General features: G+C 33.6%; 1 protein-coding gene across 3 annotated transcripts; it reads left to right on the top strand.

Annotated features, from left to right (window-relative positions):
• Positions 1 to 1,116: 1,116 nt before the first annotated feature.
• On the top strand, positions 1,117 to 19,913 carry LOC106127852 (ATP-binding cassette sub-family G member 1). 3 transcript variants are annotated; one of them, XM_013326135.1, is made up of 11 exons: positions 1,117 to 1,210; positions 5,945 to 6,161; positions 9,686 to 9,803; positions 10,726 to 10,915; positions 12,467 to 12,612; positions 16,358 to 16,596; positions 16,958 to 17,196; positions 17,481 to 17,649; positions 18,073 to 18,329; positions 18,832 to 19,055; positions 19,542 to 19,913. In XM_013326135.1, exons 2-11 carry the CDS (start codon positions 6,035 to 6,037, stop codon positions 19,732 to 19,734), a joined length of 1,902 nt encoding a protein of 633 aa, XP_013181589.1. In that variant the 5' UTR covers positions 1,117 to 1,210; positions 5,945 to 6,034; the 3' UTR covers positions 19,735 to 19,913. The 3 variants fall into 3 exon arrangements, with proteins under 3 accessions (XP_013181589.1, XP_013181592.1, XP_013181590.1); XM_013326138.1 differs by having other exon boundaries at positions 1,124 to 1,190; XM_013326136.1 differs by lacking the exon at positions 1,117 to 1,210 and adding an exon at positions 5,820 to 5,856.
• The last annotated feature ends 2,768 nt before the right edge of the window (positions 19,914 to 22,681 follow it).

Raw genomic sequence — 22,681 nt, 5'->3', positions numbered from 1 at the left:
CCAATATACTTTCAAACCAGTTCGGACCCCAAGTTCATGTTTAATAGAAGTCCACGGGGCACTATTGACATCAGTTTAATAAAAGATTTTTAGTAAAGAAAATTAGTTATGAGGTTGGAAGCTCGACCTTCTTACCGTTTATAGTGTTTTTCAGAATATAATAATTCTAAATTTATAACATGATCTTGAAGTCTACTATAAATCTAAAACAAATTAAAACGATGACCTTTCCTTGTCGGTGTTAAAGATTTCAGTTTCGTTTTGTGTTTAATTATACCTAAATATACTATTTTTTATTATTCAGTCGTAATCGCATGTTACGTCATAGGATGGGTTACGCGCGTTGTGCACGACGCAACTCACTGCACTTCCTCTGTGAGTAACAAAACAATAGACGACCAAACAATGTTCCGTCGCGATCAGCGGTGCTCAAACTTTAGAGAGACGTAGACGTATTTACCACGTGATGGAGAAAATTATAATGCATGAAACTTGACCAAGTAAATCACAGAGAAACAAGATACAAACCCATATACACAAAGACTTGCGTGACCGTGGTTTTCTGAGTCCATAATCTCCGTTTAAAACATATTATGATCTCTGTTTTGTCAAAGGTAATGACAGGGATGACGATATGTTTTATACAGAGATTTTGGTGGCAAAAACCCACGGTGAAAAAATATTACACTCTGGTTAGTCGGTATATGTATAGTTCAGTGGGGCGTCGCTGGCAAGTCAACGTGATCCCGTAGCGTCCTACATTATGGCTATGAGGGAACAGAGGGGTTTAGTTGGTATGCTCCCATTTGAGGAGAGAATCCCACATAACTACCGTGCTTTCCCTGAGTCACGGAGTATGCCTAAAGCATTCCCCTTTGAAAAAATCGGTATATGGTTAAGATATTTTGTTAATAACAAACCAAAAAAATGTTCGACAAAGATTATGTTGCACTTTTTGACACTGATAGGGGCGTTTCTCCATTAATTTGTCGATATGATTTTTGTCATGATATAAAATTATGTTTGAGAACCACTGTTTTTAATTGCGCTGTGAATGAACTGTGAGCTATAGAGCTTAGTCAACACAACCACAGCTTGCATCTAACTTAGTCGCGAGTTGTAAGCGGCGTGGGCTAGACGTGAAGTGTTAGTGCTTTAGTGAATGCTCGCAGACCACATTAAATATTTATGTATGTTACGTTCAAAGAAGGTAAGTTGTACTTAGTTAAAATTAGTGGTGCGCTAAAGTTTTAGTGATAAGTAAGGAATTTAGTTGACTTTTAGCGTGGATATTACTACAGCTTACCCTAGAATACTTGTAATAATAAATAATAAACTTAAGACGTAAAGTTAATCTCATTGAAACTATTTTGTTGCTAATTTAAACAATGCTGGTTAACTTAGTACGGTAGTTACAGAAAGTACAATTAGTAGTTGTCTGGTCTTTTATAATAGATTTTTTTAAATATAATCATGAATTTAAACACAGACATAAAATGTCTGTGTAGAGTATAGAAAGGTATCTTTCACTTGCGCACAATAACAAATTAAAATACAATGAGAAATTGTTCCATAAGTAGGTTGATACATATTCTAATTCAATCAACGAACCTAAGAAACAGTGAATTAAGCTCTACACACACGACACGAATTTAGGGTAATATTTTGATTAGTTGAATGTATCCTTATTTCTTACTAATATTATAAATGCAAATATTTAGATAGATGGATGAACGTTTGTTTGAAGTTATCTCTGGAACGGCTCAACGAATCTCGCTAAAATTTTGCATAGTTGTAAAACATAGCCTGGAAGAATACATAGGTTATTAAGATTTTTGTTAATTCCGCACGGAAGGAGTCGCGGGCGACAGCTAGATTTAAATATTTGTGTCTGTTTGTCTCGTAAGAATCAGCACTAACCATTGAATAACCTCTCTTTAAGACTAAACAATTGATAGCTTCCGGCGTTTACAATAAAAATTGCTAACATCCAATTTGGCACTCATCATTCAATTTGTTATTTATCAAATTTTTTTTTAGATGTATAGCGAATACAATGATATTATTAAATTAGTGATGTAGTATAAATACGTAGTAATATATTAATCTAAAATATAAGGAACATCTATACTAATATTATAAATAAGATTTCTTTATTTGCATTGAAAAGGCTCTGAAATTACTGAACCTATTTGAAAAATTCTATCACTGTTGGGAAGAACACTATACTCGTGTGACATAGGCAATGCTTATTAATAGATTTTTTTAATTCCGCACAGAAGTTAAGGAAAACTGCAATTTATAATATTTGTAAAGATCCAAGGAAACGAAATGAGGTTATCATTAGATTTCCATTGCCGAAACTCTTGTACAAAAACATATTGACTTTATTCTCATTCTGTTTGTAAAGAACAGAGACCAGTAAAATAGGTTTTATTGCAGGTTTTTGTAAGTGTGTAGCTAGACTGTTAGGATCTTTGCACTAATATACCTAGAAATGATGATGAAATATTTGTGAGGTGTTTGAAACCAGCTAAGAGTTGGGAGACTAAACGTTTCGTCAGTACGCGGCATGTGACCTTCATACAACTGTAGGCGTTTCAATCATCGTTTCTCAGTTCAAATGTTGCAAAATTTATATGAACTTGACAATACACTAGAGTGATTGCAAAAAAATTAAGTACGAGTGTCTTACTGATATAAATGCGAATGTTTAAATGAATGGATGTTTGTTTGGAGGTATGTCCGGCACGGCTCAACGGATTTTGAAAAAAATTGGTACACGTAGAACATAGTCTCGTAGTACGAATAGGCTACTTATTAGGTTTTTTAATTCCGCGGACGGTGTCGTGAGCGACAGCTAGTATGTTTATAATATTTTTTTTCCTAAAAATAAATTTTGGATTTTCATTAGCATTTATCCTATAATCACATATAGAAAATAATTATTTTTTTGTTACTTTCATATAAAGAAAATTTAACGATAACTAACTGTGTAAGATTTGTTTTACATTTAAAACGAAATGCTTATTCGTGTTTACTTTTAGTGTTCGCCGCGTCACTATAAGTGTGTGCACACCTTAACAGACTGAACTCTAAAATTTGGTGGCATGTTTTGATAATCGTAACGTATATTTTAGAAAAGTAATGTAGAGTAATCAAATATCTTGTCAACTTTTGTTTTTACTGGTTTTATTTTTTCAAAGGGATATTATATTTTTTAATCTGTATCATATTTCTAACGATGATGTGACCATATGTTTTGATAAGTATTGACACAATTGCATTTTTCCGGTTCAAATGTCGGTAATATCATTTGTTTAGTTTTATCAAGTTTGACACACTTTGTGAATTGATTGTATTCAGGCAATTTTATATTGTAAACATAATTGACATTTGCATGATCCTGGTGATTTGGACTAGCGTGTGGTAGATTAGATTATTGTAGAGCGTCAGTGGCTCATTGGTCAAGCACTTGACTTCCAATCTGCAGGTCCTGGGTTCAAATCCCGCCATGTAGCAATGTGTTTTTCGATTTCCGATTTACATATGTACATTTAATCGACGTCCTTACGGTAAAGGAAAACATCGTGATGCAACCTGCACGTATCTGAGACGTATCTGAGAAGAAATTCAAAGATATGTGTGAAGTCAACCAACCCGTACTTGGCCAGCGTGGTTGACTATGGCCCAATCACCCTTAACTTAGGGTAGGCACCGAGCCCCTCGGTGGGGACGTATAGTGAGCTGATGATGACGATGATGATGATGATTGGTAGATTAGATGTAAATTAAAAGATTGACTTTATTCTCAAATATTTAACTAATTATTCCTTTGATGATTAAATAATTAAAATCTAATATAATATGCGAATGTTTATATGGATGTTTGAAGGTATCTCCACAACGGCTGCATAGATCTCGCTGAAATTTGTCATAGATGTAGAACATAGTCTTATAGACATAGGCTACTTATTAAGTTTTTTGTAAATACGACACGGACGGAGTCGCGTGCGACAGCTAGTGGTATTATAAATGGTATTAGCGCCTGATTTTTTAAAACACGTGTTAGTAAGCGATGATATTGCTAATACGTGTTATTATAAAAGAGGCTGTTGGCGTCCTACCTTTGATGGAGAACATTGAGAATGTACTTAAAAAATCATCCCATCCTTTTGCAATGATATTATTGCAATTATTATTTTGCTTATTATGAAAGGGTTAAGTAGGGAATAAAAACAAAATTAGTCACACGGAACGCACTCCTCATTCATTTGGTGATAAATTGCGATTTATGGTAAATCTAGGGTACGATCGTTTTGTTATGATACGTCTATAATAATAAAACTTCAAACTTGTTTTTGCAACAACATTTCCTAACTGTTTGCAATAAGCATAGCTCGTAAATGCTGTGGTTGTGAGCCGAGTATAATACTTTAGAATATTGACTCTGTTAACCAATCTCTATACGTATAAACAAATTCATAGGAATTATTTAAATACGAGTATATATACATAATATCATTGTTTTACGAAGCATAAGTATAAGGTAATCTAGCTTTATTTTAACTATTTTATCTAACTAATGGTCACCTATTGGCGAAATTTAACCATCTTATTATGTTACTAATATTATAAATGTAAATGCTTGGATGGATGGATGGATGTTTGTTAGATGGTATGTCCACAATGGTCTAACAGATCCTAAAGAAAATTAGCACAGTTGTAGAACATAGTATGGAAGAATACATAGACTTATTAAGTTTTTTATAATCTGGCCGGACGGAATCGCATGCGACAACTAGTAACTCTATAAACTTCTTTACCAAGTTCATTCGTTTGGGAAAATTCCTTAAACAACAATGCAAAGTTTTCCTTTGACTCATTAATATATATATATTTTCGGATTATATACTACGTTTGTTAATCACTCGGGTAATGGGCTATGACCGTTGTTTATAAATCAAAATATATTGCTATATTTTTTAGTTTAATAGTTTCCGATTGCATTTGGCAGCGGTTGGCAATTTTATGTTGCAAGCACTGATTTGTTTTTCACTGAGATAAGATGATAGAAATCTTCATAATTAATCGTTAATTAAGTTTATGGAATGTAGTAGTTTGTTAATTATTAAACAATTATAGGACAAATGAAGGTAATATTCTTTGCTTTGTATTGTTTTTTTCACTAGCTGTCGTCCGCGACTCCGTCTGCGCGGGATTATAACATGTTCCTAAAGGGTTTTCCCGGCAACTATTAGAATTTTTCTCACGTTTTAAACCTTCCCTAGACCTCCAAAAACATTTCAAGACCAAGGTAACATAAATCTGTTCAGCCGTTCTCCACTTTTAGCGACGCTAACTTACAGCAATTGATATTTATATATGTAGATTAAGTTAACGCTTCCGGATTATAAAAATATAGGTCGAGTAGAATTTTAAGACGGAAATAGGCGACATGTTTCATTAATTAAGTAAATATTTTGAAATAAAAGTATTTGTACCAATAAACTTGAACTTTGGTGTTATTGACCTTTTAGTTTGCATAGATGCGTTTTTGTTACTGACAGGAAAATAAGTCCTGTCTTTAGTACGGTGAAAAGTGTGGTCCCACTTTTTGATTCGTTAAAATGATTAAAAAGGATTGTAAAAACTAAAAGTTTACGTAACTGTTTTTTTTGCGTTTTACTAGAGTATGAACGTTTGTGTTATTAATGCACATTTTTACGGCTAAGAATTTTATGGCTAGATAAGAAATAATTAAAATTTAATTTAACCATGAACAAACTACATCACAAATTTACAACAGTAGTAGAAAGCGGGAACCTTATAACTTAAACCAAGTTATGTTATTGTGTGCGTAAATATAAAAATGTGAACAAAAACGTATTAAAATTAGTAAAACGTATAAAAAAACTTATTGTCGACATTTTATTTGTTACAGGTACTGAAAACGACTCAAACTTATTTAGTACTTGAATGAATTCCTGTGTAACTCAATAATGTCGAAGTGAAAGCCAAAGAGTAAAAACCAATGGAAGCGGCAACGAGTGGGAGTGCGCCCGAGCCGCTGGGCCGAGCGCACTTGTCCCATCTGCCACAGCGACCACCCGTCAATCTCAGCTTTCAAGATCTCACCTACACTGTTAAAAACGGCAAAGGTAAGAAAAATTACAATGCAACGGTAATAAGTACCAAACTTTATCATCATCAGCTTAACTTACGTTCCCAATGAGTGTCTTAGAGCCTAACCTAAGTTAGGAGTGACTTTATAGCGGCTAGTAATTTCGTACGACACATTTTGGTCTGGGGATTAAGTCTACAAGAGTTTAATTGACCGAGTATACATACACATTCATACATTTATATCAACCATTAACTTCAGGTAATTAGGTCCTATTGACTGGGTCAATTATAATAATTATCTTTCAACGAAATTCTATGTCATATAGAAAATGTATCACATTGTATATGCAATTAAAATGTATTACATTTTAATTGCTATGTAATCATAAATCAAGATTTATTTTCCTGTAATCATATAAAATTATTATATTTTATATCTGTGTTCGAATTGTCGAAGCATCTTAAAAATCATATTGCCATCCCTTTCATGCTCTTTGAAAAAATAGAGACGACAACATGTGTCAATTAAAGTATCACGGTAGCAAGTTCTACATTTCATTTTCAGAAAGAATTATCCAAATCATCGAAAAGTTAAAAAAAATTCTGTCTATTAGGAAAAAAAAGGCTTAAAAATAGGCTTTTACTCAAGTAGGTATGGAATTTAATAACTAATTATTTGAAGCATTTTTTGGCCTAAAGCAATATTCTAACTTAGAATGTCTGCGAAGATAAATAGTGCAATGAGCACAAGGTCTCACCATAAAACTGGTTCTGTGTACTGTGACTATCAATTTATTTAGTATGTAGTTTATTTACGTGTAAATATTTTAACTGCGGTACTCAGAATTATTTGATCACTTAGTGTATTTTTAGTGAGATAAATTTAAAATAAACGACCATTAAAGGTCTTTGATTCCGACTGCAAAAAAGAGTATAGACCAGTCTTTCCCAAAGTGGGCGATAACGCCCCTTTGTGGACGCTGCAGGTCCCAAGTTGCGGGTTACAGTAAAAGTTTCGTTTAGAATTCCCCGTTAATATACATATATAGGTCACAATAATTAATTTATTTAATTTGAAGTTATAGTGGTTCTCAAAGTGGGGAGTAGACAAAATAAGTTTGGGAACCACTGGTATAGACGAAGCCGAAGTAATCCCTATAAAATCCTACAAAATATACTTAAATGATTGTGTGAATTACATTATACGTTTAACTTAACAATAAAACTAAAACTAGATTGAATACAATGCAAGGAAATTCACATTTAAAAAATACATTTTAACATCGACCTTACAATAAAATAATTCTAAACATTTTTGTCAGTATTGTCAATGTCGGAATAAATTTATTTATCTTTAATACGTAAAGGTTGTGTAAACTAAAATTTATGGTAACCCTAGCAGTGTGCAACTGCACTGAGAAAATTGGCTAAGTATTTAGAAAGCCTCCCACGTGACATGTTCGTAGTGATGTTCATTAAATCATTCGCTGTACGATATTTTTAATAAAATAAAATAAAATTAAAAACGAAAATTAAAAAAAAAATACATATTTTGTCACTATATTATTCGTGAGGTGTCCATACAAATGTTACAGTCGACATCCACAATAAGCTGCAGATACGTTTTCATTAATTATTTATGAATATGTTGATTTTTATCACAGTAAAGTTAACGTTGGCCTCAAATTTAAGATACGGAAGTCTGCGAAATGAGACAATAAAATTAGTAGATTATTGAAATAGTTTACTGTTATTAAGTCATTTCAAATAACCTTAAAAGCTTGTGCACATGGTTCATCTCAATAGTTAAATGGCGGATTCAAACCCACGACCCCACGATCTGTAAGCGAATCCTTACTGATTAAGTTATTAGTTAATCATTGTTGCAGTCAATTAACAGGGATTCTAGTAATATTTTTTTTAGTTTTATTGTAACGCATCTGCGGTTTCTCTAGTATTGCTGATGTCCATGGGCATCGTTGAACACCTCGGTGTTCCCACTGCTCGTTTGCCCCCTTCTGTATAAAAAAACTAATTATCGATATGTGTGCCCCATCACTAGGGCCCGCACGTGACTTAGTGTGTCTTAAATAGGCCGTCGCGAGCCACGTGAGCGCTGCAGCACGCCTGCCTCCGAGATATGTATACCATTGCGCACTAATGTCAGCTTCGTTTACGACATCTACATGAGATTTTGATCCGAATTCGAATGTTTTAAATTAAAATTTAAAACAATTGTATCCATACTAATAATACATCTTACTAATATTATAAATGTGAATGTTTAGATGGATGTTTGTTTGAAGGTATCCATAGCGGCTCAATGTATCTCGGTGAAAATTGATACAGATGTAAAACATAGTATGAAAGAACACATAGGCTACTAATTAGTTTTTTTTTAAATTCCGCGCGGATGCAGTTGCAGGTGACACCTAGTCTTTACATTATATTAAAATTGTAGTGTAGAAATCGAAAATATATAATTTACAAATATGATGTACTTGCGTAACTTATAACTGGACTTTTTTTTTAATTTTCACTCAAGTGACCGCTAGTGTATTAATAAAAATGTCACTTCAGTCGACTTCTAAAGTAAATTGCAAACGTTTGAAAGTTCATCAAATGCTTTCGATGTTTTCGTCCAGTCTCTTTAAAATAATCTATGAGATAGCTGGTCTGTGAAATATAATCTCTTTGTCTATTTCAACATTTATTCAAACATAAAATTATAACTATAAGAAGCATACTAACGGTAAACTCAAATTATGTTTGTGGTAGTTTCATTAAGTGTTAGTATAGTTCAATTGCATTCACGAAGGTTAGGTCAATGACCTGTCGCTATTCAATTGCGTTTGACAACTAACACAGCCGCATTTTCTCATAGTCAACACAATTTTGAACCTTATGAAATTTGTAATACGATTTAAAGGAGATTGATTTGTTTCATATCGTAAATAGAAATACGTTCAAGTACAAATACCGAACTTTCGCTTAAAATATACATAGATAAAAACTAAAGCTAGCTAAAAATGTTTCATATTAAGGAGCATTTGTAAAATTAAAAAAAAAAACCCTTCATAATACATATATAATAGAAAAACTTATTGAATCGTGAGAAGGAGATGCTGAACGTGGCTTTTATCAAACACCTAATTACAATTAAAGTTATGTGATAGACTTGAAGACAGCGCTTATGTGAACACTAGAAAATATTATAACAAAATGTAACATGCTTGGAATTACAATTAAATCATAGTAAGTTAAAAGACAACGAACGTGTGGTACGCTAGCAATTTGTGATTTAAAAAAATATTTTATTTAATTTTCGATGCTTGAATAATTCTTCTATGATTTACCTATGAGGGCTTTAATTATTTAAATCAATAATCAATCGAAGCACCTATATAGTGTACAACAAACTATGATTGATTGCTTCACAAGTCGAGTGTCATAAAAAGCCACATTAATTTTACCCCATAATAGACAGCATTTAGTGTACATTTTAAGGGCGTAGAATTTTTAATGTTTTAAGTATATTTAATTTTAGTTTTTGTTTTAGTTGCAAAGTTAATACTTCGAGGTATCAACGGAGAGTTCAGATCGGGGCAGTTGACCGCCATCTTGGGTCCTTCGGGTGCTGGCAAGAGCACGCTTCTCAACGTACTGGCTGGTTACAGGTAAATTAAGACTATTAGTAAAGTTGCTTTAACTTTATAATGACGTCAACCTTTTATCCAAATTGTACGACTTGTGATATAAAACAGATCTCTTTATGGTAGGCGACCGCGCTTTTGGTTCGTATAAAGGTGAGCGTTCATTGGCACAACGCGCAACCGGATTCTAGTTTGCTTTATATGATTTTACATATCGCTGCGTTCATTATCCGCACCGACCGCATCTAGACAAAGCAGATCTGTTAAATCCGTGCGCGTAATGCGTCCGGCAAGACCAATGGAGTCGTACCTTAAAGTACTATCTATGAAGTTTTTTATAAACAAGATCTTTTACAGAGTTTAAGCAAATTGTCACAATTTAAAATGTAGCTGTCCTTTAGTTCTTTAGTAATAAACAGATTATTGTAAGATAAAGTTTATGTAAGCAATAATAGTAATTCATAACATGATGCAATGATCCCATCATTAAGTTTATGACTTCCTAGTATCCATTGGTTATGTATTTATAGGTAATGTTATTAAATGCGTTCGATGACGTCATAGCAAGGTTTTTGTATGACAAAACTTATGGAAAAATCTTTTAAGACTTAGGCTCTTAATAGTCCATTAAGCAGTCCCTTATGTGCTACTTTAGATTCTCATTAAACAACTTTGAGAATAGTAGTAAGTGTGAGTTGACACGGTGCTTGAATTGGAGACGGATACGAACATCGCTTGCAAAATTACACACCGTGGATATGTCATAACGCTTGCATAGAAGATGCTAATACAATGTTAGGAATGCAGCATATAAACATTACTCTTTACATTAATTCATACAGTTCGTTAAACCAAACTTCGAGAGAGATCTTCGTTTGACCTTACGTTAAATCCGATCAGCCATTTTGATAACATTGCATTTATAATATTGGTGACGTCACTATAGGGTGAATGGCGCAAGTGGCATAATATCAACGAATGGCGAGCAGCGAGACCTGCGGCAGTTCCGCAAACTGTCACGTTACATCATGCAGGAGGATTTGCTGCAGCCGCTCATCACGGTACGCGAGGCGATGGCCATGGCCGCAGACCTCAAGCTCGGCAGCGACGTGACCGCGCACCGGAAGGCTGTCATTGTAAGTGTAGACTTGAAGCTTTAAACGAATGCATTTGCATGCGTTATAGAATTTTACTTCAATTACAAATTAAAAATTAAGGGTCCATTCAGATAAATCGTAGCGACTTTTTTTTCAAGGTCAAGCTTAAAAACGAAGTGAAAAGTAAAATTAAACCAAGTGTCAATCGCATTTAGCTGAATGTTGCGATAAAAATCTTCTCTGGTCTCCACCTCTGTCTATCTGAATTGACCCTAAGGCTCTTAAAATAAAAATAACGATATTATTTTGAGTTTACACTGTATAAACACTAGTACGAAAACATACCGTCGACCCGCCTACTACGCCATAAATAGACACGAGAATATATTATCTATTAAAATGTAATTTAAAAGTCTGACAATTTGGCAAAATATTTCTTACCTTGAGACGTCTTCTTCATGGTTTCTTATGAGGAACAACCTCGGACTGGTATTTAACATTAGTAATTCCTATTATTATATTCAAAATTCACAATGATTAATAGCTTTATAACAATAGTAATTTTAACTATCCGACCAATTTATTAATACCAGCTATCGCCTGCGGCTCCGTCCGGGCGGAATTAAAAAAACATAATTAGTACCTATGTGTTCTTCCATACTATGTTCTATATGTATACCGAATTTCATCGAGATGCTCTCAGCCGTTCTGACCACACATTCGCATTTATAATATTAGTAATAAGTAAGATTATAGCAACGTATTTATATATATTAAGAACAAATGATAGATTAATTATAACATCGATATTAAGTCTAAAAGAGAAACATCAAATTATGTATCTACACAACGGCATCCGCTATTACGCTGTTTCCTTTTTTCATTTGTGTTAGTTATTCTGTACGTAATCAGAACCGTCGTTTAGTCTTAAAATGCACAATGCACAGGTAAATCTGTATGTAGCACAATCATGCGACCGAATATAAATAGACGTATTAAACTTAAGTAAGGAAAGAGAGAGCTTTGTGTGCGAGCGAATGTTTAATTTTAAATGACATGCGTCTTGCATTCAGACTTCGATGTGTGAAGTAATTGTTTCACCATTTTCCGTCTAACAAATTATTTTCATCATAATCATTACTTGTCCTCGGCGGTATTTTCAAACCGCTACGACTTAGGGTCCTTCAAGAAGCGAGCTTATCACCACCTCAAAGGCCGGCAACGCATCTGCGGTTCCTCTGGTATTGCTGATGTCCATGGGCGTCGTTGAACACCTCGGTGTTCCCGCTGCTCGTTTGCCCCCTTCTGTTATAAAAAAAAAAAAAGATAACGTGACGTGTTCCCTTCGATCTTTTGCCCTTATTTTATAAAAAAAAATATAGCTCTTGTCGTTGGAGCTTTCTTCATAGCTGTCTTAATACATTCTTCTTGGTATTTCCTCGTTCCTATTTCTTTCTATAAGTCTGGTTATAAGATCCTAGTGGAATTAATTCATAAATATTATTGTACTTCGTTCATTTAAATAGTTTTAAAACATTATTTCAGTCGTCATTTGTTTGTACACAATTGTAATACGTCTATTTATTTTAGGTAGAAGAGATTTTACATCTATTGAGACTGGATAAAGCAAAGGATACGTCGAGCGAGCGTCTTTCTGGAGGCGAGAGGAAGCGACTATCAATAGCTTTGGAACTGTTGAACAACCCCCCTGTTATCTTCCTAGATGAACCGACTACGTAAGTCCTTTTTTATAAGAGTAGGAAACAATGAAGCACATCAACACTAGAGAAATCTTTGATTAAAACAAACGACAATCACAGTTGGTACTTTTAGACAGTATTAGTTAGAATCATTTGGCGCGAATGACGAGCTTTCGTTACAAAATCCAGTGTCAGAATGAATAGTGAGGGGTCATAAATATCGACCTTTTAGTAAGTCTAGTGTTGCGTTAATACACTGGGACATTTTCGGATTTACTTCCTAACAGTACCAATTTTTTTAACACTAGGTTTACGGGCGTTTCTTATATACCTATCTCTACGAGCATCCGTCAAATTGACGGGTGGATGAAAATACGTATTTATTTTTAAAAAATCAATTTATTCAAACTAAATCTGAGTTTAACAATATAAGGCTTCACGTAAAAATAAAATACTAATAAGTCAAATTTTTTGTTAAGTTATTATGAAAATGATAACAATAATATAAAGGCTACATAATCATATTTATCGAGGACATTTTTTACATACGTATTGAATTTCTTTTGTGCATTTCCCGCATACGATATTTTTACAATACATACAGCAATTACTGCTTCTATTTTTATTACAGTAGCCCACTTGGCATCTTTTACAAAAAACTTGACAAACTTTTACTTGGCAAAATACCGTGCAAAATTCAATTACCCTATTATAAAAACTTACAATAAGCGGGTGACTACAATAACCAAAACTTTTGCACACTGTCTTCAAAAAATGTTCTTACCACGGTCACTGCAGCGACTATACTGAAGACAGCAGGGATTATCGCAGATTCATATCGCAGCCTAACGTCGGCTACCGCAGGCTGTGAAAGTTCTTTGTGTGTGTTGTTTATGTTTGCACCACTGAATATCTTTTCGATACGACATTTAGTCTGCTGCACGCTTTGAGTTTCGAATAACGCGAGGATTTGACACCCGGGCTACACAATTCGTTATCGAGGCGCTATTGAGATTATGAGTGGGGGGGTCTTAGACCTTTATTTCAGTCTTATATTTGCTATTGGAGGTATAATTTTACAAGCGAAGCAAATATATAAGGATTGTTGACGCAATCAGCTAACCCGTCAAATTGACGGGTTCCGTTGAAATAGGTATACAAGGTACAATTTTCAAAATTTATAAAGCTTAGGAAAATAATAATTGTGCGTATAAACTCTTTAAATGAAATTATAAATTTACGATGCAAAATAGTTAAGATTAATGCTATGGTTTTTTGCGTGTTTCATTTCAAAGTTTGAAATCCGTCAAATTGACGGGTCCCGTAAACCTAGTGGCATTTCAAAGTAGTGGCAAACGCGCATGCGGCCTCGTAAATTTGCCTAAATAGCGAAGCGACATGCCAATAGACATCCGCAAAGAACACGGAATTGCTTCCACTGCACTTCTCCCCTCAGTCGTGGTATTGCACCGGATTAGCCGGCTAATTCGTACAACGGATGATTTTGATGCTGGCGTCTGCCACTTTTAAAAATTCGTTATAGAACGAACTTTAGAAATATTTCTACAAAAAAACTGTAATCGTAAGTATCACTAGTACAAATTAAATTAAAATTGAAATGGCTCGTAAAAAAATTGCATGTCCATAATTCACTGTCATGATATGTTAAGCGTCTGAATCAGTGTTAAGAATAAACGATATGTGTACTTGACCCACTACATGCGCTTAAAGTAACAATCCTACAGAGGTAATTGTTAAATAAACATTGCCCATTAAAAATACACAGTAACTAAATTACTAAATAACATTTATCCAGTTGCGAAATCAAATCGGATATTAAAGTTCGTATTTAGTTAGTATAGTTAACCTTTAAACACTTCCTTATCTTATATATAAAATTCTCGTGTCACAATTTTCGTTCCCATACTCCTCCGAAACGGCTTGACCGATTCTCATGAAATTTTGTGAGCATATTGAGTAGGTCTGAGAATCCACCAACATCTAATTTTAATCTCGCGCGGACAGAGTCGCGGGCGACAGCTAGTAACATATAGAAGGAATAGCAAGGCTTTGGATCACAATTAAGCAGACATATATGTTGAAAGAAACTGGTAAGAAATTCAAAGATTGACACTGAGCCATCATTAACTATGGCCTAGTCACCCCGACAACGCCATATTTAGTAATGACTTAGGGTAGCCTCCGGACTTATAGTGAGCTGATGATAAGTAGAAATATTCGGTAATTAGCTCTAAAAGTAGGGGGCAAAGCTTATATCCGACATTCGGGTGGGAAAAAGTGTTTATGTATTTGGATTTCTCAATTTCAATGTTACCGGATCACTAATCCTTCAAGAAGCGAGCTTATTACTATCTCAAAGGCCGGCAATGCATCAGCGGTTCCTCTGGTATTGCTAATGTCCATGGGCGTCGTTGAACACCTCGGTGTTCCCGCTGCTCGTTTGCCCCCTTCTGTTATAAGAAAAATAATCCCTATAAATGGGGAGTTCATTGCTCGGAAATGACAATATTTGTTTAGTTCCGAGTTAAATACGCCTGTTGATGTTACTGACAGTTAATTCTATGTCTATGATTTCTTAGAATTCTCACAATTGCTAGCAAAAGCAAATATCAGCGTCATATACGCACGAATAACAAAGGTCTTTAGCCTCTCCATGTATAGAGATCATGAACGGAATTTTTCTCTTATTCTACAGCGAATTGTCATAGAAGTATATTTATTGATTTTTAAAATCATGAGTTTTTCAGAACTCTTACAGCCTTAATAGGTTAGATTCACAGTTTTTAAATACAATTAAATTACTTTGAAAATATGTTTTTGTTCTTGTCATCGCGTGGTTTTGTTTGCCAATTAGAATGTAGGTTTCAGTTGTTCACCGTGACATAGTAAAATAAATCTAAGGTCATTTTTGTTCTTAAATTCGCGAGAATAACTACGTATTATTTTGGACGTGCAAAAACACGAGGAAAACTTCTATTATAAAAAAAATATAATAGTAAAAAAGATATGATTATTATTTGTGAATCTTTAGAAATCTACGTTTCAAATGGTATTCATAATTAATAAAACTTAGTATGTTAGGACTTTAGTATTAGAGATTGAATTAGAACCAGACTAGTGAGTTTCTGAGACTAAAATCTCCGTTTAAAATATATTATTTCCACTGTTTTCTTCAAAGATAATGACAGAAATGACGATATGGTTTAGTTTGGTTTAAACCGAAAGAAAAAAGAAGATATAAAATCTTTTACATATTTTGAAGAACATAATCACATATACAAACTACGTAAACAACTTATGTGATTTGTGACTACGGAAAAATGACATTGCTTTTGTAACAAATCATTTTTATGATGTTAGTGAACGATTGTTTTTTGTTAGATTTTAAATACATCATCAGCTCACTATACGTCCCCACCGAGGGGCTCGGAGCCTACCCTAAGTTAAAGGTGATTAGGCCATAGTCAACCACGCTGGCCAAGTGCTGGTTGGTTGACTTCACACATATCTTTGAAGTTCTTCTCAGATATGTGTATTTAAATACATACATACCTTAAACTATTGTTATTTTTAAAGTAAACGCAATTTTTACTCTTTTAGCAAACTTTGTCTAATGAGGCTTCGACTGGACAGGATTTGTAGGTTTTATCACTCAACATCTTAAGGAAAGGCATTGAGATGATGCTCGTATTTGTTTTTTTTTTTCATCCAAATGCTTGTTTAATTTGAATACTTATCCACGTTTTCCTTTGCTTTTCAGTGGTTTAGACGATGTTGCATCATCAACCTGCGTGTCTCTTCTAAAGCGGGTAGCGCGGGGCGGTCGGACAGTCGTGTGTTCATTGCACACGCCGTCAGCGCGTCTGTTCTCCGTGTTTGACCACGTGTATGTGGTTGCGGATGGCCGCTGCGCCTACCAGGGCACGGCAGCAGGCGTTGTTCCCTTTCTTAAGGAGCTACAGCTGCCTTGCCCAAAGACTTACAATCCTGCGGATTTTGGTAAGTTATAATCTTACTAAAACGAGTAATTTAAGCGGAACTTTAGATGTTTGGAGGGACGTTTTTAGAAGGAATCTTTAGAATAGTTCAACAGGTCTCGAATTTGGTACAGATGTGGAACACAGTCTGGAAGATCACATAGGCTTACTACGTTTTTTGTACGAGTAATGGGCAAAAGCAAGTAGTGACATAAAATGTGCAATCTTTGCTGAGTAAGTTAACAAATTATTGTCAGTCAATGGATGTTCACTGATGAACAGACTTTCCCTTAAGGATAGCCATAAAGATTGCCAGCATTACTACAGATTATAAAACATTTTTAATTTTGAGTTTAAGTAAAACCTATTTGTTTCAATTACAGTAATCGAAGTGTCGAGTGGAGAGTACGGTTCTCACGTGGAGAGAATGGTGTCTGCAGTAGACAATGGCAAATGCCAGCGCTGGAGGGAGCACCAGATGGAAGACCAGTACGAGGAGATGGAACTCGAACAGCTAAATGCGGGTGGAGTGCAGGATCATACGTACAGTTACGAGAGTACGCCGTCCACACAGTTTGTTGTTCTATTGAGGAGGATGCTGCTACAGTCTGTTAGGAATAGAGTAAGTGTTTAAATTTAGGATTTTGTATCCTCCATTTAATAGATTTTTGAGGAAATAATTGCTTAAAACTAAATAAAATTCAAGACAGCACAAATATAATAGAATGAAGAAAGTCAAAAGAAACTACTATTTAATTCTGTAACTTCAATGTTTTACATGCTATAGAGAATTTGTGATTTTTAATTTTTTTGAAAGAGCTGATGAATCATAATATTTTTATCTTAAGAGAGTTTGTTATATTTTTAGTTATAAGTACATTGTATTATTTTGTCTTCTTTTTCCAGGATTACTTATGGCTCCGTGTCGGAATGCATCTGTTCCTCGGCTTTATTATTGGAATGCTGTTCTGTCAGATCGGCTATGATGCCTCCAAGACTATATTTAACTTCGGCTTCTGCTACGCTTGCATCATCGCAATGTTATATGTACCGATGATGCCAATTTTGTTAGCTTGTGAGTAGAACTATGTTAATCTTACATCTTAGCTGTACAAACTCTATCTTTTATACCAACCTATTAGTCAGATTTAAGTAACCAATCCGAATGAGGTTATGTTTCATTTTATTTTTTATTTATTTATTAGTTTATTGTTCTTCTTACCATCTTATTATATTTTCAAATACATAAGTCTTAAAGCTTAACCAGTTATGATTGGATATCTTTAGCACAATTCAAACTGATCACCCAATTGATTGAAAAATTAACCAATAGTCTCCTGTTTTAGTCAAAATTTAATTATTAAGAAATTCATGACTGATGAAATGAATTTTGTTAGAACGGGATACACAACGATACTATACTGTGCTTAAATATGAAGCGGGAAAGGGATAGATATATGATAAGGTTTTTATATTATAACTAGTTTCCTATTCCCAGTTCCAAAGGAGGTGCAGCTGATAAAGCGGGAGTACTTCAATAGATGGTACGGACTGAAGCCGTACTACGCGGCACTGATCGTGTCCCGCACTCCCGCGACTATCTTCTTCTCTCTCATCTACCTGGCTATCGTGTACCCGCTGACGTCACAGCCTATGGAGGCCACCAGGATTGTGATGTTCATAACAGTCTGCATTCTCGTCGCTTTGATATCCGAGAGCATGGGTACTGTTATATCGTCCAGTTTGAGTGTTGTTGTAAGTCATTTGTTTTAATTTAAATTGATAATTAGTTAGTACTAGCTGCCGCCCACGACTCCGTCTGCGTGAAATTAAAAACAAACTTAATAAGTAGCCTATTTTCTTCCAGACTATGTTCTACATCTATGCCAAATTTCAGTGAGAACCAACTACCCGTTTTGGAGATACCTTCTAACTAACACCCATCCATCTAGCCATCCATCCAACCATCTAAACATTTGCATTTACTTAATGTTACTAAGATAAATTTACCCGAGAGGTACTGATACCTATATGCGAACGATGATACCTTACTACCTACAATTATTATAATTCGATATTATCTAGTCTAGTAGGTCTAGTAGGTCTAGTAGGTCTAGTAGTATTATCTGTGCTTTAGTTAGGCATTGTGGCATCTTTCTACGCTCCTACATGGCCAAAAAACATACAATCGTATAGTAACTTTTTAGTAGAGTAGAACGACTAAAAAAATATTTAACATTTTTTTTTTACATTCCAGAATTCAGTGTTCATGGGACCAGTACTCAGTGTTCCGCTAATGTTGCTAGCAGTGTACGGCATCGGGAGTGGAGACCATCCGCTGCCGCTCCTGTGGAAGATGGCCAGGGCCTGCTCCTTCATGCGCTACGGCCTTGAGGGCCTCATTGTAGCTATATACGGACCTCCGAGGGATGACCTTATTTGTCCTGACCATGTCGTTTATTGCGAATATAAGAATCCAAAGTAAGATCTTATTCTAGTAAAAGATAAGCTTAGCAAAAATGGGTTATTGAATTTTCTAACTAATATTATCCAAAGTTTCTACACCCAGATGCTAGTGGGAATGGAATTTGAGTTATATGTAGTACACTGATAGTGTAAATGAAATCCGATAGTGGGTTAAAACTGCTTTTATTTCATAACTAGCGGTCGCCCGCGACTTCGTTTCGGTGGTATAAATATGTATAGAGTATAGATTTAAGATGCGTTGAGAACACTAGATTATATATTCCAGATTAACCTTTTAACATTAGCAATGCCACCGACTCGACTGGCGAGTTCACTTTAATAGAAAATATAATATAGTGGCTCGTAACTTCTTGTGAGTTGATGCTCATACTTAAATGTTAGGTGTTGCAGCGGGGTGTGGGGGAAAGGTACTGCTCAGCAGATGACCTTAGCTCGCCAAGATACTTGAAAAGTGTTATAATAAGTTTTTTTTCTTTACAGTTACTTCGTGAAACTGATGGGTATGACTGGTGTTTCTTTCTGGATGGACATCGGCATGCTGTTGTTAATGCTAGTTGCGATGCAAGCGGTGGGATATTATCTGTTGAGGCAACGACTGTCGCCGAATTACGCGTTCCGAGCTATAAAAGTCATTGGACGATTCGTTAAGACAAAAATTAGTGTAACTCACTAAATTTAACGCCGTAATTATGGTATTCGAAAGATTTTACAGATAAGCGGTGTTAGATAAAGTGCATTCGCTTCGAAGCGAATCCATAACGAACTTCAAAATTGTATAGAACTGACAATAACTTTCGATGAGTCACGTGATTGTCGCGCGTCAGTTTAATTGATTTTGCCCCCCGTAGTACTTTTATACGCAAGTTTGAATGTAATTTAAAGGGAAAAAAATATTGTGATTATTGTAATACGTAATTAAATTTAATAAATGTGTTTAATTACTTTATTTATTGAAGTATTACTGGTTATTAATGTAATTTTTTTTTTATTTTGTACGTGATCTTTGACTTAAAAATGTTTAATAACTTTATATAGACTGTTTGGATATATTTATATGTTTGCATATGTTATTTAAGATTGAGCTTTACTTTATTTTTGTAACATTACGTTTAAGAATTTTTCAAAATTGTTTGAAATAAAATAAACATAAAATTAAGTCTAAAATCTAATTTCTAAAGTCAAATTTTAAATATGTAAAAAATGCATGTATTTAAAGGTAAAGAAAGAATTGATATAGTTAATTAGCTATAGGAAAGTATAATAGTAATTTTATAATAGTATTCTCGTATTCTGTATTTTTACCCTTATTTTGTCTGGAATTGTCTCAAAAATGTGATACGATTATGTAAATTAATTAGGATCTATAACTTTTTTAAAAATATATTTATTATTGTATAATACAAATTAGAGACAGGACAACAGTCTGTGATGTGATCTTACTAATATTATAAATGCGAATGTTTGGATGGATGGATGGATGGGTAGATGGATGTTTGTTTGAAGGTATCTTCGGAACGACTTAACAAATTTTAATGAAATATGGCACAGATATAAAACATAGTCTGGAAGAACACATAGGCTAGTAATTAAGTTTTTTTTTTAAATTCATAGGGACGGTGTCGCGGGCGACAGCTAGTATATTTATAAGCAATCCAGTGTATGTTTATGTTTGTTGTAAAGTGATTTTAAGTAATTTAGTTGATATAGGTTTTGGGAATTATGTTTAAGATTCTTTACAAAGGAGAAGTTTTATAAAATAAAAGTTCACATTAAAATGCATTCGTTTTCATTTTATTCGCCAAACAAAAAATGTCTCACTAAATAAAATCACCATCTGTTAAACTTAGGAACACAAAAATGATATGAAGATTTGCCTGTTCAAGTGATTGTTAAATTTTATTAACCTAAATAAAAACATTTGTAAAATTAATTACAAATAAGAGTTTTTAAGAAAAAAATAGCAAAAATTTACACATGTTTTTAAGAATTATTAAAATATTAGTGTCTTGTTTAGATTAATCGTTGGTTTCTGAAACTAAAATCTTTGCATAAAATATATTTTTATCTTTGTTTTCTCAAAGATAATTAGAGATGACGATATGTTTTATACAGAGAATTTAATCTCAGAAACCAGACATAAGTTATCAATAAAGACCTGTATATGCTCCTTAAGTTTAACATTTGTAACTTTCAAAGAAATCTGACTAGTAAAGTCACGCTTAGCACTTAACATAGTTTTAGTGTTGCCAATCTTTACCAAGTGTTGCCATTGCGCAAAATTTACAAAGACATGAATTTTGTCTCTGTTTTCCAAAAAAGAATGAGCTGACATTTTTTTGTATACAATGTTTTATAGCAATGAAAACCAACGTTTATTAAAGCAAGAAAGTGTTATCTAGCTCTAATATTGTGCTTTCAGTGCTTTTAAATTTTTACTCATTACATTTTTTTTATTTTTCTTACAAATAAAAACATAAGTAGAATTTGAGATTTTCAGTTTTTTTGATAGATTCAGATTCCCTTAATATACTTTCCTGGCAATGTAATGGTAATAAAACAGCTTATATAAAGTAAACACTACACATTATATACAAACTAGAATTAATGGAATGTAATCCATATACCTTATATACTTATATATGATATGATAATTAACTGAAAGACAAAAATCTACGAGAATAAACTCCAAGTATATATCTTGAGTATTTAACATATAAATATATATAAATGTTCACACTATAGTTAATAGCTGCACTTTATATATTTGAAATGATAACGCCAATAAAACATAATTTCGAAAGAAAAGAAAGAGAGATATAATAACATAAAATATTATTCTAAATAAAACATATTTCGTAAAACAAAATTAATAAATCTAAACATTCATTTACATATATAAAAAAAACGATAACATAAATTTGTACAAAACTAAAATTATACATAACATATAATAATACTTCCGAATTCAACATAACATTTTTAAATAATCTTAATAGAAATTACAAAACTGTTCAAAGTAAAACATTCATAAAATTATGTTGTTATTAAAAATAATGATAAAAAAGGTATCAATAATAAGTTTTCAAGGAATCATAAAATTATAAACTTTAATTCTTTATCTCAGACACGTTAAAAAAGCAATGTGTTGTTTGTACTATCAATGTTAAAAAAGGACAGAAATAAAAAAAACATCGTAAAGGAAGACGAATGTTATTTTTTAAAATACTAAAGTGTTCACTAGAAAATATCTACAATTTAATATTGCATATATACAAGAGCGTCAGTGGCTCAGTGGTCAAGAACTTGACTTGCAATCTGCAGGTCCTGGGTTCGAATCCCGCCATGTACCAATGTGTTTTTCGATTTACATATGTACATTTAACCGACGTTCTTACGGTGAAGAAAAACATAGTGATACAACCTGCACATATCTGAGAAGAAATTCTAAGATATGTGTGAAGTCAACCCGCACTTGGCCAGCGTGGTTGACTATGGCCTAATCACCCTTAACTTAGGGTAGGCTCCGAGCCCCTCTATAATGAGCTGATGACGATGATGTTAAAATATAAAAGCATATTAATTTACATAAATATATAATGTTTACATATCTATTCTATCAC

Source organism: Papilio xuthus, unplaced genomic scaffold (genome assembly GCF_000836235.2).
Source record: "Papilio xuthus unplaced genomic scaffold, Pxut_1.1 DF828952.1, whole genome shotgun sequence".
NCBI lineage: Eukaryota > Metazoa > Arthropoda > Insecta > Lepidoptera > Papilionidae > Papilio > Papilio xuthus.
Note: the sequence above shows the minus strand (reverse complement) of the source record. Positions and strands in the feature narration are given on the sequence as shown.

Excerpts from the sequence above, each read along its gene's own strand:
- LOC106127852 (XM_013326135.1), top strand. The coding sequence starts at position 6,035 with ATGGAAGCGGCAACGAGTGGGAGTGCGCCCGAGCCGCTGGGCCGAGCG. Across the intron at positions 17,197-17,480 it reads TACAGTCTGTTAGGAATAGA|GATTACTTATGGCTCCGTGT; the intron begins GTAAGTGTTTAA and ends TTCTTTTTCCAG. Across the intron at positions 17,650-18,072 it reads GATGCCAATTTTGTTAGCTT|TTCCAAAGGAGGTGCAGCTG; the intron begins GTGAGTAGAACT and ends TCCTATTCCCAG.